The sequence below is a fragment of the Nerophis ophidion genome, linkage group LG14 (genome assembly GCF_033978795.1).
Source record: "Nerophis ophidion isolate RoL-2023_Sa linkage group LG14, RoL_Noph_v1.0, whole genome shotgun sequence".
NCBI classification, from domain to species: Eukaryota; Metazoa; Chordata; class Actinopteri; order Syngnathiformes; family Syngnathidae; genus Nerophis; species Nerophis ophidion.
The window spans coordinates 9,895,729-9,916,972 of record NC_084624.1 but is presented as its reverse complement, the minus strand read 5'-3'; the positions used below and the strand labels follow the sequence as shown (position 1 = coordinate 9,916,972).

At 38.6% G+C, this 21,244-nt stretch overlaps 1 protein-coding gene across 1 annotated transcript in view; it reads left to right on the top strand.

Annotated features, from left to right (window-relative positions):
• The first annotated feature begins 1,241 nt into the window (after window positions 1-1,241).
• Window positions 1,242-21,244, top strand: part of mast3a (microtubule associated serine/threonine kinase 3a) — a 284,903-nt gene continuing 264,900 nt past the window's right edge. The window contains exons 1-2 of the mRNA XM_061919804.1: window positions 1,242-1,413; window positions 18,992-19,023. Coding sequence (XP_061775788.1) covers window positions 1,375-1,413; window positions 18,992-19,023 — 71 coding nt within the window. The 5' untranslated portion in view covers window positions 1,242-1,374. The remainder of the gene's footprint in view (window positions 1,414-18,991; window positions 19,024-21,244) is intronic.

The window sequence follows — 21,244 nt, the reverse complement described above, 5'->3', positions numbered from 1 at the left end:
TGAGTTTGCAGGCCAATCAAGAACAGGGATACCATGGTCCTTGAACCAGGTACTGGTAGATTTGGCACTGTGTGCAGGTGCCAAGTCATGTTGGAAAATGAAATCTTCACCTCCATAAAATTGGCCCGCGGGAGGCAGCATAAAGTGTTCTAAAACTTCCTGGTAGACTGCTGCATTGACCCTAGACCTCAGGAAACACAGTGGACGAACACCAGCAGATGACATGGCACCCCAGACCATTACCGATTGTGGAAATTTGACACTGGACTTAAGGCAACGTGGATTCTGTGCCTCTCCTGTCTTCCTCCAGACTCTGGGACCTTGATTTCCAAAGGAGATACAACATTTACTTTCATCTGAAAACATAACTTTGGACCACTCAGCAGCAGTCCAGTCCTTTTTGTCTTGAGCCCAAGCAAGACGCTTTTGACGTTGTCTCTTATTTAAGAGTGGCTTTACACAAGGAATGCGACAGCTGAAGCCCATATCTTGCATACGTCGGTGCGTGGTGGTTCTTGAAGCACTGACTCCAGCTGCAGTCCACTCTTTGTGGATCTCCCCCACATTTTTGAATCTGTTTTGTTTGACAATCCTCTCCAGGGCGCGGTTATCCCTCTTGCTTGTACACTTTTTTTCTACCACATCTTTGTCTTCCCTTTGCCTCTCTATTAATGTCCCTGGACACAGAGCTCTGGGAACATCCAACCTCTTTGGCAATGACCTTTTGTGTCTTGCCCTCCTTCTTTAAAGTATCAATGGTCATCTTTTGGACAGTTGTCAAGTCAGCAGTCTTCCCCATGATTGTGTCTCATACAGAATCAGAACAAGAGACCATTTAAAGGCCTTTCCAGGTGTTTTGAGTTAGTTAGCTAATTAGAGTATGGCACCAGGTGTCTTCAATATCTGACCTTTTCACCATAGTCTAATTTTCTGAGGTGTTGAATTTAGGGTTTTCATTGGTTGTCAACTATAATCATCTCCTTTTTGGCAAATAACACTTGAAATATATCAGTCTGTTTGGAATGAATGTATACATTCTACAAGTTTGACTTTCTAAATGGAATTAATGAAATAAATCAACTTTTTCATGATATTCTAATAATATGACCAGCACCTGTATGTGCATGGTATCAGATCGACACCAACCTGTTCCGTATCGCCCTCCCCCCGACACACGACGGGTCTTATAAATAAACACTCGTCCAAACATCAATGAAGCGCCGGGCTAATCACGTGACCAGGCAGCGGCGGCGGAGGAGCAGCGGGGGGACGTGGAGGATGTGCAGCCGGGAGGAGGAGCACTTCGCCCGGGCAGACTGGCGCGCAGGATGGCTTGACGGAGCGGGAAGAAGCTGCTGATTTGCGGTGGGAATCATGGATGAGCCGAACATCCTTCGACGACGCGGACTCCAGGTAAAACACGCCACGGCGTTTTTTAATCATCATTTCCACGCCCTTTTTTATCTGAATATACACGCATGTGTTGATCGTTGTGGTTTATTTTGGAGCATCTGCTTGACGTACAAATGTGGTTGCCTTGGTGATGTGCGCACGCAGCATCCTTTATCCCAACCTGGGTGCCATGTTTATTTTTTCTACCAGTTTTTAGTAAAGGAAAAAAGAAAATAAATGTCCATCCATGTATGCATTTTGTACCGCTTGTCCCTTTCGGGGTAGGAGGCCGGCTGCAGCTAATCACGTTTGCACGCACGGTAGCAGTTTGCACATTTATTTCATGCTCAACCCCGAATAATTTGTGAATCTCACCAGTTAGTGTTAACAATCAAGCTGAAACCAGTTCCATCACATTACTATTGTTTACAAAAAAAAGGCAAAGGTTATTCAAATTCAGGCAGTTAGAATATTTTTATTAGACGAGGAATTTCATAAATCCGAATTAATATCCAGCGATGGGCAAGCTACTTGGAAAATGTAGTAAGCTAAGCTACAAGTTACTCTCCATTAAATGTAACTAAGCTACAAGTTACTCTCCATTAAATGTAACTAAGCTGCAAGTTACTCTCCATTAAATGTAGCTAAGCTGCAAGTTACTCTCCATTAAATGTAACTAAGCTCCGTATTACTCTCCATTAAATGTAACTAAGATAAAAGTTACTGTCCATTAAATGTAACTAAGCTACAAGTTACTCTCCATTAAATGTAACTAAGCTACAAGTTACTCTCCATTAAATATAACTAAGCTACAAGTTACTCTCCATTAAATGTAGCTAAGCTGCAAGGTACTCTCCATTAAATGTAACTAAACTCCGCATTACTCTCCATTAAATGTAACTAAGATACAAGTTACTGTCCATTAAATGTAACTAAGCTACAAGTTACTCTCCATAAAATGTAACTAAGCTAGGGGTTACTCTCCATTAAATATAACTAAGCTACAAGTTACTCACCATTAAATGTAGCTAAGCTGCAAGGTACTCTCCATTAAATGTAACTAAACTCCGCATTACTCTCCATTAAATGTAACTAAGATACAAGTTACTGTCCATTAAATGTAACTAAGCTACAGGTTACTCTCCATAAAATGTAACTAAGCTACAAGTTACTCCCCATTAAATATAACTAAGCTACAAGTTACTCTCCATTAAATGTAGCTAAGCTGCAAGTTACTCTCCATTAAATGTAACTAAACTCCGTATTACTCTCCATTAAATGTAACTAAGCTCCGTATTACTGTCCATTAAATGTAACTAAGATACAAGTTACTGTCCATTAAATGTAACTAAGCTACAAGTTACTCTCCATTAAATGTAGCTAAGCTGCAAGTTACTCTCCATTAAATGTAACTAAGCTCCGTGTTACTCTCCATTAAATGTAACTAAGATACAAGTTACTGTCCATTAAATGTAACTAAGCTACAAGTTACTCTCCATTAAATATAAATAAGCTACAAGTTACTCTCCATTAAATGTAGCTAAGCTGCAAGTTACTCTCCATTAAATGTAACTGAGCTCCGTATTACTCTCCATTAAATGTAACTAAGATACAAGTTACGGTCCATTAATTTGTAACTAAGCTAGAAGTTACTCTCCATTAAATGTAACTAAGCTCCGCATTACTCTCCATTAAATGTAACTAAGATACAAGTTACTGTCCATTAAATGTAACTAAGCTACAAGTTACTCTCCATTAAATGTAACTAAACTACAAATTACTATCCATTAAATGTAACTAAGCTACAAGTTACTCTCCATTAAATGTAGCTGAGCTGCAAGTTACTCTCCATTAAATGTAACTAAGCTCCGTATTACTCTCCATTAAATGTAACTAAGATACAAGTCACTGTCCATTAAATGTAGCTAAGCTGCAAGTTACTCTCCATTAAATGTAACTAAGCTACAAGTTACTCTCCATTAAATGTAGCTAGGCTGCAAGTTACTCTCCATTAAATGTAACTAAGCTCAGTATTACTCTCCATTAAATGTAACTAAGATACAAGTTACTGTCCATTAAATGTAACTAAGGTACAAGTTACTCTCCATTAAATGTAACTAAGCTACAAGTTACTCTCCATTAAATGTAGCTAAGCTGCATATTACTCTCCATTAAATGTAACTAAACTCCGTATTACTGTCCATTAAATGTAACTAAGATACAAGTTACTCTCCATTAAATGTAGCTAAGCTGCAAGTTACTCTCCATTAAATGTAACTAAGCTACAAGTTACTGTCCATTAAATGTAGCTAAGCTGCAAGTTACTCTCCATTAAATGTAACTAAGCTCCGTATTACTCTCCATTAAATGTAACTAAGATACAAGTTACTGTATTAAATGTAACTAAGCTACAAGTTACTCTCCATTAAATGTACCTAAACTACAAATTACTATCCATTAAATGTAACTAAGCTACAAGTTACTCTCCATTAAATGTAGCTATGCTGCAAGTTACTCTCCATTAAATGTAACTAAGCTCCGTATTACTCTCCATTAAATGTAACTAAGATACAAGTCACTGTCCATTAAATGTAGCTAAGTTGCAAGTTACTCTCCATTAAATGTAACTAAGCTACAAGTTACTCTCCATTAAATGTAGCTAAGCTGCAAGTTACTTTCCATTAAATGTAACTGATCTCCGTATTACTCTCCATTAAATGTAACTAAGATGCAAGTTACTGTCCATTAAATGTAACTAAGCTACAAGTTACTCTCCATTAAATGTAACTAAGCTACAAGTTACTCTCCATTAAATGTAGCTAAGCTGCAAGTTACTCTCCATTAAATGTAACTAAGCTCCGTATTACTCTCCATTAAATGTAACTAAGATACAAGTTACTCTCCATTAAATGTAGCTAAGCTGCAAGTTACTCTCCATTAAATGTAACTAAGCTACAAGTTACTCTCCATTAAATGTAGCTAAGCTGCAAGTTACTCTCCATTAAATGTAACTAAGCTCCGTATTACTCTCCATTAAATGTAACTAAGATACAAGTTACTGTCCATTAAATGTAAATAAGCTACAAGTTACTCTCCATAAAATGTAACTAAGCTACAAGTTACTCTCCATTAAATATAACTAAGCTACAAGTTACTCTCCATTAAATGTAGCTAAGCTGCAAGTTACTCTCCATTAAATGTAACTAAGCTCCGTATTACTCTCCATTAAATGTAACTAAGATACAAGTTACCGTCCATTAAATGTAACTAATCTACAAGTTACTCTCCATTAAATGTAGCTAAGCTGCAAGTTACTCTCCATTAAATGTAACTAAGCTACAAGTTACTCTCCATTAAATGTAACTAAGCTGCAAGTTACTCTCCATTAAATGTAACTAAGCTCCGTATTACTCTCCATTAAATGTAACTAAGATACAAGTTACTGTCCATTAAATGTAACTAAGCTACAAGTTACTCTCCATTAAATGTACCTAAACTACAAATTACTATCCATTAAATGTAACTAAGCTACAAGTTACTCTCCATTAAATGTAGCTAAGCTGCAAGTTACTCTCCATTAAATGTAACTAAGCTACAAGTTACTCTCCATTAAATGTAGCTAAGCTGCAAGTTACTCTCCATTAAATGTAACTAAGCTCCGTATTACTCTCCATTAAATGTAACTAAGATACAAGTTACTGTCCATTAAATGTAACTAAGCTACAAGTTACTCTCCATAAAATGTAACTAAGCTACAAGTTACTCTCCATTAAATATAACTAAGCTACAAGTTACTCTCCATTAAATGTAGCTAAGCTGCAAGTTACTCTCCATTAAATGTAACTAAGCTCCGTATTACTCTCCATTAAATGTGACTAAGATACAAGTTACCGTCCATTAAATGTAACTAATCTACAAGTTACTCTCCATTAAATGTAGCTAAGCTGCAAGTTACTCTCCATTAAATGTAACTAAGCTACAAGTTACTCTCCATTAAATGTAACTAAGCTACAAGTTACTCTCCATTAAATGTAACTAAACTACAAATTACTCTCCATTAAATGTAACTAAGATACAAGTTACTTTCCATTAAATGTAACTAAGATACAAGTTACTGTCCATTAAATGTAACTAAGTTACAAGTTACTCTCCATTAAATGTAACTAAGATACAAGTTACTGTCCATTAAATGTAACTAAGCTACAAGTTACTCTCCATTAAATGTAACTAAGCTACAAGTTACTCTCCATTAAATGTAACTAAACTACAAATTATTCTCCATTAAATGTAACTAAGCTACAAGTTACTCTCCATTAAATATAAATAAGCTACAAGTTACTCTCCATTAAATGTAACTAAGCCTCGCATTACTCTCCATTAAATGTAACTAAGGTACAAGTTATGGTCCATTAAATGTAACTAAGCTACAAGTTACTCTCCATTAAATGTAACTCAGCTACAAGTTGCTCTCCATTAAATGTAACTCAGCTCTGTAATACTCTCCATTAAATGTAACTAAGATACAAGGTAGAAGATTAAAATAAAACTTTAAAAAAATCGGTCTTAGCCTGGGCCCTGGAGTGGGGGTGCAGACTGAGGCCAAGGGAAAAAAACCCAACAACAACTCATAGCCATAGTACACATCCCTCTTCCATGTGTGTAAGAGGGAAACATCAAACATCAAAGAACACAGAGGACATTAAAGACATTAAAGCAGCAGATACAACCAGACACTTCTACATACAGCTATGAATAAAAAGTAAAATAAACATATACACTGTGGTGGCCTCTGCGGTGTTCCACGCCATCGTCCGCTGGGGAGGAGGGAGCATGGTCAGAGACAGAAGCAGACCCAACAAAGCAACCAAGACAGCCGACTCCACTCTCGGCCAGTGTCCAGTCCGCATGGATGAGCGAGGATACGTCCAAGGTGACTGAGGTGTCCGACACCTGCTCACCCAGTCGAGACACCGCGAAGCCTCTCCGTCCCAGTAGCTCAGTACCAGCTCCGCAGTCCTGTCCCCTCATCCGCATCTCCTCCAGTACATCCAAACAGACTCCGGTGTGGCAGACACCCAGCAGCTGGTCTCCATGGCTAAAAGGCTCCCGGGAGGCAGATCCAGAAGTCGACAAAAAAAGCACCACAGAGGTCACGAAAGTGCCACCCCTTGTCACTCAGTCCCAAAGGGTCCCGGACCAAAAGGCAAAAAAATATAATAACACATGAAAACAAGAGGGAAACACAAAAGGATGATACAAGAGCACAGAGCTCCTGCCTACAGCAGCCACTACAGCAGCGCCATCTTGGGGAAAAAATTAAAAATAAAATAAAAAAAATAAAAAAATGAAGCTAAGCCACAAGTTACTCTCCATTAAATGTAACTAAGCTACAACTTATCCTCCATTAAATGTAACTAAGCGACAAGTTACTCTCCAATAAATGTAACTAAGCTACAAGTTAATCTCCATTAAATGTAACTAAGCGACAAGTTAGTCTGCATTAAATGTAACTAAGCTACAAATTACTCTACTATAAATGTAACTAAGCTACAAGTTACTCTCCATTAAATATAAATAAGCTACAAGTTTCTCTCCATTAAATGTAACTAAGCGACAAGTTTGTCTCCATTAAATGTAACTAAGCTACAAATTATTCTACTATAAATGTAACTAAGCTACAAGTGACTCTCCATTAAATGTAACTAAGTTACACATTACTCTCCATTAAATGTAACTAAGCTACACGTTACTCTCCATTAAACGTAGCTAAGCTACAACTTATCCTCCACTAAATGTAACTAAGCGACAAGTTACTCTCCATTAAATGTAACTAAGCTACAAGTTACTCTCCATTAAATGTAACTAAGCTACAAGTTGCTCTCCATTAAATGTAACTAAGCTACACGTTACTCTCCATTAAACGTAGCTAAGCTACAACTTATCCTCCACTAAATGTAACTAAGCGACAAGTTACTCTCCACTAAATGTAACTAAGCAACAAGTTACTCTCCATTAAATGTAACTAAGCTACAAGTTACTCTCCATTAAATATAAATAAGCTACAAGTTACTCTCCATTAAATGTAACTAAGCGACAAGTTTGTCTCCATTAAATGTAACTAAGCTACAAATTATTCTACTATAAATGTAACTAAGCTACAAGTGACTCTCCATTAAATGTAACTAAGTTACACATTACTCTCCATTAAATGTAACTAAGCTACACGTTACTCTCCATTAAACGTAGCTAAGCTACAACTTATCCTCCACTAAATGTAACTAAGCGACAAGTTACTCTCCATTAAATGTAACTAAGCTACAAGTTGCTCTCCATTAAATGTAACTAAGCTACAAGTTACTCTCCATTAAATGTAACTAAGCTACAAGTTGCTCTCCATTAAATGTAACTAAGCTAAAAGTTACTCTCCATTAAATGTAACTAAGCTACAACTTATCCTCCACTAAATGTAACTAAGCGACAAGTTACTCTCCACTAAATGTAACTAAGCGACAAGTTACTCTCCATTAAATGTAACTAAGCGACAAGTTACTCTCCATTAAATGTAACTAAGCTACACGTTACTCTCCATTAAAGTAGCTAAGCTACAACTTATCCTCCACTAAATGTAACTAAGCGACAAGTTACTCTCCATTAAATGTAACTAAGCGACAAGTTACTCTCCATTAAATGTAACTAAGCTACAAGTTGCTCTCCATTAAATGTAACCAAGCTACAAGTTACTCTCCATTAAATGTAACTAAGCTACAACTTATCCTCCACTAAATGTAACTAAGCGACAAGTTCCATCCATCCATCCATTTTCTACCGCTTATTCCCTTTCGGGGTCGCGGGGGGCGCTGGCGCCTATCTCAGCTACAATCGGGCGGAAGGCGGGGTACACCCTGGACAAGTCGCCACCTCATCGCAGGGCCAACACAGACAGACAGACAACATTCACACTCACATTCACACACTAGGGCCAATTTAGTGTTGCCAATCAACCTATCCCCAGGTGCATGTCTTTGGAGGTGGGAGGAAGCCGGAGTACCCGGAGGGAACCCACGCATTCACGGGGAGAACATGCAAACTCCACACAGAAAGATCCCGAGCCTGGATTTGAACCCAGGACTGCAGGACCTTCGTATTGTGAGGCAGACGCACTAACCCCTCTGCCACCGTGAAGCCAGCGACAAGTTACTCTCCACTAAATGTAACTAAGCGACAAGTTACTCTCCATTAAATGTAACTAAGCTACACGTTACTCTCCATTAAAAGTAGATAAGCTACAACTTATCCTCCACTAAATGTAACTAAGCGACAAGTTACTCTCCATTAAATGTAACTAAGCTACAACTTATCCTCCACTAAATGTAACTAAGCTACAAGTTACTCTCCATTAAATGTAGATTTTGTGAAAATCTACAAAATAATCCACAACTGTACACACAGACGATAACTAATGTGTCGGAATGGGCTCCCAATTCGTTACGACTAAATTCCATCAGTACTACAAAGTATCAATTCCCGTAAAAGCAAACGGTGCCCTATTTCTATAATTTTGTTGCTTGTGACGTCATGTCCAGTTGCGTACTAGGTACCGACTCAAGCACTTGGCGAGGAAACAAGCACTTAAGCAGCACTCGCAGCGGACCAAGCTGCCGCTGGGTAATAACAATAATTATAATATAATAATAATAATAATTTTCCTGATGGAACTCTCCTAAAGGAATCAATAGAGTACTATCTATCTATCTATCTATCTATCTATCTATCTATCTATCTATCTATCTATCTATCTATCTATCTATCTATCTATCTATCTATCTATCTATCTATCTATCTATCTATCTATCTATCTATCTATCTATCTATCTATCTATCTATCTATCTATCCATCCATCCATCCATCTATCTATGTACCAACGCAAGCACTTGGCGAGGAAACAAGCACTTAAGCAGCACTCACAGCGGACCAAGCTGCCGCTGGGTAATAACAATAATTATAATATTATAATAATAATAATAATAATTTTCCTGATGGAACTCTCCAAAAGGAATCAATAGAGTACTATCTATCTATCTATCTATCTATCTATCTATCTATCTATCTATCTATCTATCTATCTATCTATCTATCTATTTATCTATCTATCCATCCATCTATCTATGTACCAACGCAAGCACTTGGCGAGGAAACAAGCACTTAAGCAGCACTCACAGCGGACCAAATTGCTGCTGGGTAATAACAATAATAATAATAATAATAATGATAAAAAAAATAATAATGATAATAATTTTCCTGATGGAATTCTCCTAAAGGAATCAATAAAGTACTATCTATCTATCTATCTATCTATCTATCTATCTATCTATCTATCTATCTATCTATCTATCTATCTATCTATCTATCTATCTATCTATCTATCTATCTGTCTGTCTGTCTGTCTGTCTGTCTGTCTGTCTGTCTGTCTGTCTGTCTGTCTGTCTGTCTGTCTGTCTATCTGTCTATCTATCTAATACTAACAAAGCAATTATGCCTGATAGAAAATGCTCCTACATACAGTAAAGCTTGACTCTTCTAGAAATGTGCAAGCTCAATGCTAATTAACATTGATAACGCTATTTATATATTTTTGATTAGCATTAGTGATTTTACATGGCAATTTCTACACCTCCAAATGTGCTGGTAAAAACTTCAACTAAGATGCACGCTACAATCAAACGGCTGCGGTTTAAAAAGTATAATTTATGCAGTATAAACACTTTGTATGGCGCCACATGCCTTTGCCTTAGCCTTGAATGAACACTTGATGCATATAATCCCAGCAGTATGATGATTATATGTGTCTACATTAAAACATTCTTCTTCATACTGCATTAATATATGCTACTTTTAAACTTTCAACAATAATTAAGTCAATTGACCAAAAGTGTATTTATTAAACAGTTATTAAGCAGTGGCACAAACATTCATGTCATTTCCAAAAAACGTGCAAGATTGTCAGAGACATTTTAAAACAAGATATGAGTGCACTTTTGTGCATGATGTCACTAAGATGACATATCAAAAATAACACTAAATTAAAGTGCACTTTTTGTGCAGAACGCCACTACAATAGTTTAAAACAAATAAAGTGCACTTTTGTGCATGATGTCACTCAAGATATTCCAATAACTGTCAAATGATTCAGGGGTGTCCAAACATTTTACACTAAGGGCCTCGCACAAACACATCAAAGCAAGTGCGGTTTTATTTCAAAAACCAATACAATATATGTATAACAAATATACATTTAGGCCTCCACTCAGGCTTGATCCTGGAGACCCCAAAGGGTTTTGGCCCAAAAAATTATAAAAAGGTGTCATTATTCAGTATTATTACTTTTATTATTATTCAAGGTTTGAATCCCTAGATTGACATTAGGTCTATCTGTCAATATAATGTTTTTAAAGATTTAAGTTGTGTGAGACTTACGCGGCATAATGATTGGTTTGTTCTTCCAAAAACACAGCGTCAGGTAAGGTTGTAAAGGATTTATTAAATTAATAAAAGGGCTAGGAACAAAAAACGCTGGTGTTAACAGAAAGTCAAACAAATGGCGCTAACATGGAAGCTAGGAATAAACAAACATAACACAAACACTTGGCACGAAGGCACAAAAAGGTAAAACAACACAATTAGCATGAGAGCTAGGAAAAAGGAATAAGCGTAGTATGAAAACTAGCGAGTAATAATAATCCCAGAATGAATGAACAGAAAGGGCTGGCTTATATAAGGATGGTGATTAAGTAAAACAGGTGTGTGGGAACCGAGAATAGCAGATGGAACTAACATGTAACCATGGTGACAGACTAAACAGGAACTAAGGAGTCAAACGACGGAGAGTGTTACAGAAATGGAACAAAAACTACAAAATGGAACAATCCGGCCAGCGGATCGCAACAAGTTGTATGCTATTGTTGTCAAAGAAAACCCTGTTTTTGTGGAAAAAAACACAAAAAAAATGCAATATTTTCACCCAATAAAATGTGGAATATTTTTGATTATGTAATAATTGGAGCCTTAAAAAGGTCAATAACTCATAACAACATTGATATTATTTTTTTGTTTTTTGAGCAATGACACTTAAAAAAAAAATCACACTAAAATTATTGGGGATCCAACAGGATTATCACAAAAATGTTAAACAATAAATTATATATATATTTTTAATATTTACTTTTAACACAATAGTCTCGAGATCAACTTCAGATCTCTTTGTCAATTGTATTTGTTATGTCCCTTTTTCATGAGAAAAAAATAATAATTTTTTATTAATCTTAATTTAATTTTATTTACTTTTTTTGTTATTTTTTTATTAAATCAACATAAAAAACACAAGATACACTTACAATTAGTGCACCAACCCCCAAAACCTCCCTTTTTCATGATAAAAAAAAAATTTTTTTTTAATTTTTTTTTTTTTTTAATTTTTGAATTTTTTAATATTTTTTATTTTTATTAAAACAACATAAAAGAAACAACATACACTTAGAATTGGTGCACCAACCCAAAAAACTTCCCTTTTTCATGACAAAAAAAAAACAAATAAATAAAATAAAACACCCCTTTGTCCACAACTGCATGAGCAAATATAATAATATCATCAAAAGGTTCAGAGAATCTGGAGAAATCACTCCACGTAAGTGGCAATGACCGTGACCTTCGATCCCTCAGACGGCACTGTATCAAAACCCCACATCAATCTCTAAAGGATATCACCACATGGGCTCAGGAACACTTCAGAAAACCACTGTCACTAAATACAGTTGGTCGCTACATCTGTAAGTGCAAGTTAAAGCTCTACTATGCAAAGCGAAAGCCTTTTATCAACAACATCCAGAAACGCCGCCGGCTTCTCTGGGCCCGAGATCATCTAAGATGGACTGATGCAAAGTGGAAAAGTATTCTGTGGTCTGACGAGTCCACAATTCAAATTGTTTTTTGGAAATATTCGACATCGTGTCATCCGGACCAAAGGGGAAGCGAACCATTTAGGCTGTTAACGACGCAAAGTTCAAAAGCCAGCATCTGTGATGGTATGGGGGTGCACTAGTGCCCAAGGCATGGGTAACTTACACATCTGTGAAGGCATTATTAATGCTGAAAGGTACATACAGGTTTTGGAACAACATATGCTGCCATCCATTTTCATGGACGCCCCTGCTTATTTCAGCAAGACATTCGGCATGTGTTACAACAGCATGACTTCGTAAAAAAAGTGTGCGGGTACTTTCCTGGCCCGCCTGCAGTCCAGACCTATCTCCCACGGAAAATGTGTGGCGCATCATGAAGCGTAAAATACGACAGCGGAGACCCCGGACTGTTGAACGACTGAAGCTCAACATAAAACAAGAATGGGAACTAATTCCATTAGGGACGGTGTGGCGCAGTGGGAGAGTGGCCGTGCGCAACCCGAGGGTCACTGGTTCAAATCCCACCTAGAACCAACCTCGTCACGTCCGTTGTGTCCTGAGCAAGACACTTCACCCTTGCTCCTGATGGGTGCTGGTTGGCGCCTTGCATGGCAGCTCCCTCCATCAGTGTGTGAATGTGTGTGTGAATGGGTAAATGTGGAAGTAGTGTCAAAGCGCTTTGAGTACCTTGAAGGTAGAAAAGCGCTATACAAGTACAACCCATTTATTATTTATAATTCCACTTTCAAAGCTTCAATAATTAGTTTCCTCAGTTTCCAAATGTTTATTGAGTGTTGGTAAAAGAAAAGGTGATGTAACACAGTGGTGAACATGCCCTTTCCCAACTACTTTGGCGCGTGTTGCAGCCGTGAAATTCTAAGTTAATTATTATTTGCAATGCAAAAAATAAACAATAAAGTTGATGAGTTTGAACATCAAATATGTTGTCTTTGTAGCATATTCAACTGAATATGGGTTGAAAATGATTTGCAAATCATTGTATTCCGTTTATATTTACATCTAACACAATTTCCCAACTCATATGGAAACGAGGTTTGTACACAGAAGGATGACTACAGAGATTTAATCAAAAAGTATGAAGAAGGGAAAGATAAGGCCAATGATCCAAAGCATACCACATCCCCACATCTCATAGTGGAGGCTAATGGAACAAGCTCAGTGTGTTTATTGATCGCGTGACAGAAGTAACAAGATGAATTATGGGGCGTGTCGGCCATTACTCGCATTCAGACAAAACTGAGAGGATGGTGCTGGATCATGACGTCTGGACTATTTCAAGACAAAACGATAATCCTCTTTAATGGCCAAGCCATACATGCCGTAGTTTTTATTGTCCTGTCCAGCCACTCAGGCAAATTATATCGTTGATATAGACAAGGGGTGTCACACCCTATTTTAGCTCAGGGGCTGCATGGAGGAAAATCATATGTGTGAACAAACGGCAAAACTCCTTGAGCATTCAGAGGAGCACATGTGAGCGACGGCAGACGTGCACACTGTGGCCACACCTGCAGCGCGCTTGTCCCTAACTTGACTAAATAACACCTTTCCATGAGACTATTTTCTAATATTAGTGTTTAGTTATAACAGCGTGCTGACCTAGGCACATGTTGTTAGAGGCTTTGACAGACATACCTTGGTGACTGCAAGACATACTTGGTCAACAGCCATACAGGTCACACTGAGGGTGGCCGTACAAACAACTTTAATACTGTTGCAAATATGCGCCACAGCATGAGCCCACATCAAACAAGAATGACAAACCCATTTCGGGAGAACAACCGCAGTGTAACACAACATAAACGCAACAGAACAAATACCCAGAATCCCATGCAGCCCTAACTATTCCGGGCTACAATATACACCCCTGCTACCACCAAACCCCGCCACCCCCACACACACACCCCTCCATGCGTCGGTTGAGGTGGGCAGGGTTTGGTGGTAGCAGGGGGTGTATATAGTAATACGGAAGATTTAGGGCTGCATGGGATTCTGGGTATTTGTTCTGTTGTGTTTATGTTGTGTTACGGTGCAGATGTTCTCCCGAAATGTGTTTGTCATTCTTGTTTGATGTGGGTTCACAGTGAGGCGTATATTTGTAACACTGTTAAAGTTGTTTATACGGCCACCCTCAGTGTGACCTGTATGGCTGTTGACCAAGTATGCCTTGCAGTCACCAACGTATGTCATATTACAGAGAAAAATGTTAAATTGTTAGTATGAACATAAACCTTTATATGACAGGCTACATATATTTTTCAACTTGAATGTAAACGTGAATGTTGTCTGTCTATCTGTGTCGGCCCTGCGATGAGGTGGCGACTTGTTCAGGGTGTACCCCGCCTTCCGCCCGATTGTAGCTGAGATAGGCGCCAGCACCCCCCCGCGACCCCAAAAGGGAATAAGCTGTAGAAAATGGATGGATGGATGGATAAAAAAAAAAAGATTTGCCTTAAAATTTCATTTAAAACTGTTAGATTGTTAGTATGCACATAGACATTTATATAACAAGTTACATATTTAACGAAAGTTAATTACTGTAATTTTACATGAATTTGAAAGTAATTTAAGAAAAAAGAAAATGCTATGTATAATTAATTTGGTATTTTTCTGTAAAAAAAAATTGTTAATATACATACTTAGTCATTACTGTCAAACGTCAAATGCAGAGAATAATTTCGCCACACCAAGTGTGTGTGTGTGACAACCATTGGCACTTTAACCTAACTTAAAGGCCTCACCTTTTCTCCTCCAAACATATTGCTGGGTATTGGGGCCAAACAGCTCCATTTTTGACAAACTAAAATCATCAGCCCTGGAAGTTGGGTCTTGGGTGCAGTTGGGTGTTCCAACAGGACAATGACCCCAAACACAGGTCAAAAGTGGTAAAGGAATGGCGAAATCAGACTAGAATGAAAGTTTTAGAAGGGCCTTCCCAAAGTCCTGACTTAAACGTGTGGACAATGCTGAAGAAACAAGTGCATGTCAGGAAACCAACACATTTAGCTGAACTGCACCAATTTCGTCAAGAGGAGTGGTCAAAATTTCAAACAGAAATTATTGGAAACTCAAAACAGCCATGACATTATGTTCTTTACAAGTGTATGTAAACTTTTGACCACGACTGTATGTGGGAGCGTAGGTACCTATGTATGTGGGGAAGTACCTATGTGTGTATGTGTCTATGTATGTATGTATGTATGTATGTATGCACGTATGCATGTGTGTATGTATGTATGTGTGTATGTGTCTATGTATGTGTGTATGTGTGTATGTATGTGTGTATGTGTGTATGTATGTATGTATGTATGTGTGTATGTATGTATGTGTGTATGTGTCTATGTATGTATGTGTGTGTGTATGTATGTATGTATGTATGTGTGTATGTGTCTATGTATGTATGTGTGTATGTATGCATGTATGCACGTATGCATGTGTGTATGTATATACAAACCCTGTTTCTATATGAGTTGGGAAATTGTGTTAGATGTAAAAATAAACAGAATACAATGATTTGCAAATCCTTTTCAACCTATTTTCAAATGAATGCACTACAAAGACAATATATTTGATTTTCAAACTCATATACTTCATTTTTTTTTTGCAAATTATAATTAACTTAGAATTTCATGGCTGCTACACGTGCCAAAGTAGTTGGGAAAGGGCATGTTCACCACTGTGTTACATCACCTTTTCTTTTAACAACACTCAATAAACGTTTGGGAACTGAGGAAACTAATTGTTGAAGCTTTGAATGTGGAATTTTTTCCAATTCTTGTTTTTTATGTAGAGCTTCAGTCGTTCAACAGTCCGGGGTCTCCGCTGTCGTATTTTACGCTTCACTAAGCGCCACACATTTTCCATGGGAGACAGGTCTCCCATCCAAAGGCAAAACCCAGTAACTCAATATTGGTCAAAACTGAGCTGATAATAATTTTGGAGTTCCTAGGTGATATGCTTTACATTAGTGTATGCGATATTGTAATTTGTTCCGTAAGTAAGCTGTTACGCGCATGGCAGGACCTAGCAACTACCACATAACCGCGTAGATGCAACAGAAAAACCTAGTATCTCAAGGGACCAATCGGAGCTTCTTTGTCAGTCGCCTTATTGTCTTTAATGAGACATTTGTAGGAATGGGGGCTGACGGTCAAGCTGATTATGTGATATTATGGCACGAGGGGATATTTGGAAGATTGGCCCAGGACGTTGCAAGCACCTTCATTAAATGTATTGTCCTTGATTCTTCCACTTGCATACTCTTTTGGGCAGATAACTGTGGAGGTCAAAATAAAAACTGGACGCTGCTCTTGCCCAATGTGCAAACGCAGAATGGGGCCCACCCGAGATTGTGATAAAATATCTGGAGAAAGGGCACACGTTCATGAGAGCAGATTCAATCCATGGCTCAATCGGCAAGAAAATGCAAGCTCAAGAAAACATCCATACGTTTGATGACTTTGTAGATCTTTGTAAGACAGCATCAAAATAGATTGGTTTTCCTTTGTTTTCTCAAAATCAGCTAGAAGTGAGTTACTAGGTTTTGCCTTTGGACGGGAGAGGTCTGGACTGCAGGCGGGCCAGGAAAGTACCCGGACTCTTTTTTTCACGAAGACACGCTGTTGTAACACTTGTCTTGCTGAAATAAGCAGGGGCGTCCATGATAACCTTGCTTGGATGACAACATTTGTCGCTCCAAAACCTGTATGTACCTTTCAGCATTAATGGTGCCTTCACAGATGTGTAAGTTACCCATGCCTTGGGCACTAATACACCCCCATACCATCACAGATGCTGGCTTTTCAACTTTGCGCCTATAACAATCCGAATGGTTATTTTCCTCTTTGTTCTGGAGGACACCACGTCCTCTGTTTCCAAATAAAAATTGAAATGTGGACTCGTCAGACCACAGAACACCTTTCCACTTTGCATCAGTCCATCTTAGGTGAGCTCGGGCCCAGCCAAGCAGGCAGAGTTTCTGGATGTTGTTGATAAATGGGTTTGGCTTTGCATAGTAGAGTTTTAACTTGCACTTACAGATGCAGCGACCAACTGTAGTTACTGGCAGTGGTTTTGTGAAGTGTTCCTGAGCCCATGTGATGATATCCTTTACATACTGATGTCGGTTTTTGATGCAGTACCGCCTGAGGGATCAAAAGACTGTAATATGATCGCTTACGTGCAGTGATTTCTCCAGATTCTCTGAACTTTTTGATGATTTTACGGACCATAGATGGTAAAATCCCTAAATTCCTTGCAATAGCTCGTTGAGAAATGTTGTTCTAAAACTTTTTGACCATTTGCTTACAAAGTGGTGACCCTCGCCCCATCCTTGTTTGCGAATTGCTCAGCATTTCATGGAAGCTGCTTTTATACACAATCATGGCACCCACCTGTTCCCAATTAGCCTGCACACCTGTGGGATGTTCCAAACAAGTGTTTGATGAGCATTCCTCAACTTTGTCAGTATTTATTGCCACCTTTCCCAACTTCTTTGTCACGTGTTGCGGGCATCAAATTCAAAAGTTAATGATTATTTGCAAAATGTTTATCAGTTTGAACATCAAATATGTTGTCTTTGTAGCATATTCAACTGAATATGGGTTGAAAAGGATTTGCAAATCATTGTATTCTGTTTATATTTACATCTAACACAATTTCCCAACTCATATGGAAATGGGGTTTGTATGTATGCGTGTGTGTATGTGTGTATGTGTGTATGTATGTATGTATGCATGTGTGTATGTATGCATGTATGTATGTATGTATGTATGCATGTGTGTATGCATGTGTGTATGTATGCATGTATGTATGTATGCATGCATGTATGTATGTATGTATGTATGTGTGTATGTATGTATGTATGTATGTATGTATGTATGTATGTATGTATGTATGTATGTATGTATATATGTATGTATATATGTATGTATGCATGTGTGTATGTATGTATGTATGTATGTATGTATGCATGTGTGTATGTATGTATGTATGCATGTGTGTATGTATGTATGTATGTATGCATGTGTGTATGCATGTGTGTATGTATGTGTGTATGCATGTGTGTATGCATGTGTGTATGTATGTGTGTATGCATGTATGTATGTATGTATGTATGTATGCGGGATAGCTCGGTTGGTAGAGCGGCCGTGCCAGCAACTTGAGGGTTGCAGGTTCGATTCCCGCTTCCGCCATCCTAGTCACTGCCGTTGTGTCCTTGGGCAAGACACTTTACCCACCTGCTCCCAGTGCCACCCACACTGGTTTATATGTAACTTAGATATTGGGTTTCACTATGTAAAGCGCTTTAAGTCCCTAGAGAAAAGCGCTATATAAATATAATTCCCTTCACTGTTCTGTAACCCTGCACACTGTTTGAACGGGTTTGTGCTGAAAATCAAGTTTCGTTGTACTTGTGCAATGACAATAAAGACATATATACATACATACATATGTATGTATGTATGTATGTACATGCCATAGTTTCAGCAAAACCTTCTGAAGTCCATACTTCACTCACATCTTGGAGATTTTCTTTCAATTTGAGTGCACCTAATTGCAAGCATCGGTTGACACACTAAAGCAGTGTTTCTCATTTGTTCTCTCCATGTCTTTATTCCAGAAAGAGCTGAGTCTTCCACGTCGGGGAAATGTGTAAGTGACACCCTCTTCGTCCTCCTCCAAACAGATCACGTCATCCCTCCGCTTATCTGCGGATTTCCATGGCTGTAGACGTTGCCTTTTTTGTTGGTCGGGTGATCTCACAGTGGTCTCACCGCTCCGACCGGTTTTATGTCAACTTCAAGCAACGGTTGCTCGGGCACATTTCCAATACTGGTGTTAGTAGTTCAGTGTTCTGACCTGCACAGTTGTATTTGTGTATACTAGGGCTGTCTACCAGGATTTGACAAATACCCAGGCCTAAAAATGGTGGTCCAAGAGGAGCTTTGAAAGGCCGAAATCCTGGGTAATCCCAGCACCATAGAGATAATATCACCTCGGGCAATACAATGAACAATCCACGTTTTTAATTACTTTGCTATCAAACAATTTCACCGTTATTAAAGCATAATTCTAGGAAACTTTACTTCCAGTCTGACTCACAACCTTCTGCTTTGAAGTCTGTGTCCTGGCCAGGCGTACCACCGAAAGTTCATGTTCTTTCCTTTTAACAACACCCAGTAAACCTTTGGGAACTGAGGAGACACATTTTTGAAGCTTTTCAGGTGGAATTCTTTCCCATTCTTGCTTGATGTACAGCTTAAGTTGTTCAACAGTCCGGGGTCTCCGTTGTGGTATTTCATTCTTCATAATGCGCCACACATTTCCAATGGTAGACAGGTCTGGACTACAGGCAGGCCAGTCTAGTACCTGCACACTTTTACCATGAAGGCATTGTCTTGCTGAAATAAGCAGGGGCGTCCATGATAACAACATATGTTGCTCCAAAACATGTATGTACCTTTTGGCGGTGTAGCTCGGTTGGTAGAGTGGCCGTGCCAGCAACTTGAGGGTTGCAGGTTCGATTCCCGCTTCCGCCATCCTAGTCACTGCCGTTGTGTCATTGGGCAAGACACTTTACCCACCTGCTCCCGGTGCCACCCACACTGGTTTAAATGTAACTTAGATATTGGGTATCACTATGTAAAGCGCTTTGAGTCACTAGAGAAAAGCGCTATATAAATATAATTCACTTCACTTCACATTAATGGTGCCTTCACAGATGTGTAAGTTACCCATGCCTTGGGCACTAATACACCCCCATACCATCACAGATGCTGGCTTTTGAATTGTGCGCCTATAACAATCCGGATGGTTCTTTTCCTCTTTGTTTCAGAGGACATGACGTCCGCAGTTTCCAAAAACAATTTGAAATGTGGACTCGTCAGACCACAGAACACTTTTCCCACTTTACATCAGTTCATCTTAGATGAGCTCGGGCCCAGCGAAGCCGGCGGCATTTCTGGGTGTTGTTGATAAACGGCTTTGGCTTTGCATAGTATAGTTTTAACTTGCACTTGTCACACCTATGGATCATGTTTTGTTTTGTCATGTTATGATTTAGATTTTTGACATTCAGTCACGTTTTGCACTTCCTGCTTTTGTTTGTTTCCATGCCAACGTATTAGTTCCCACCTTGTCACGCCCCTGCCCTCAGTCCCGCACCTGTTCCTGATTATCACAGCCAGTATTTAAGTAATTTTCTTTCTGTTCATCATTCTGGGATCTTCGCTCACACTCGCACGCACCCTACCCATGCTGTTCAAACCTTCACGTCCTCGTCCACAGTTCCATGCCGTGTAAGTTTTTTTGTATTCATGCCATTGTGCTAGTTTTGTTTTGTTTGTATATAGTCATGCCATTGTGCTGTTTTGTTTTAAGTATAGTATAGATTTTTATCCGCCACAGAGCGTGTCCTTGGTTTGCCTTTTTGTAGTTTGTTTGTTTATTTAATAAATAATTTACCTGAATTCACGCCTGACTCGTCCTGTAATCCCTCTGCGTCGAAGGAGCACACACCATCCATGTCCAAGCCAAGTTATGACAGCACTTACATATGTAACAACAAACTGTAGTTACTGACAGTGGTTTTATAAAGTGTTCCTCAGCCCATGTGGTGATATCCTTTACACACTGATGTCACTTTTTGATGCAGTACCGCCTGAGGGATCGAAAGTCCGTATAATCAGTGATTTCTCCAGATTCTCTGAATCTTTTGATGATTTTACGGACCGTAGATGGCAAAATCCCTAAATTCCTTGCAATAGCTCGTTGAGAAATGTTGTTCTAAAACTGTTCGACAATTTGCCTCCAAATGGGTGACCTTCGACCCATCCTTGTTTGTGAATTACTTAGCATTTCATGAAAGTGTTGG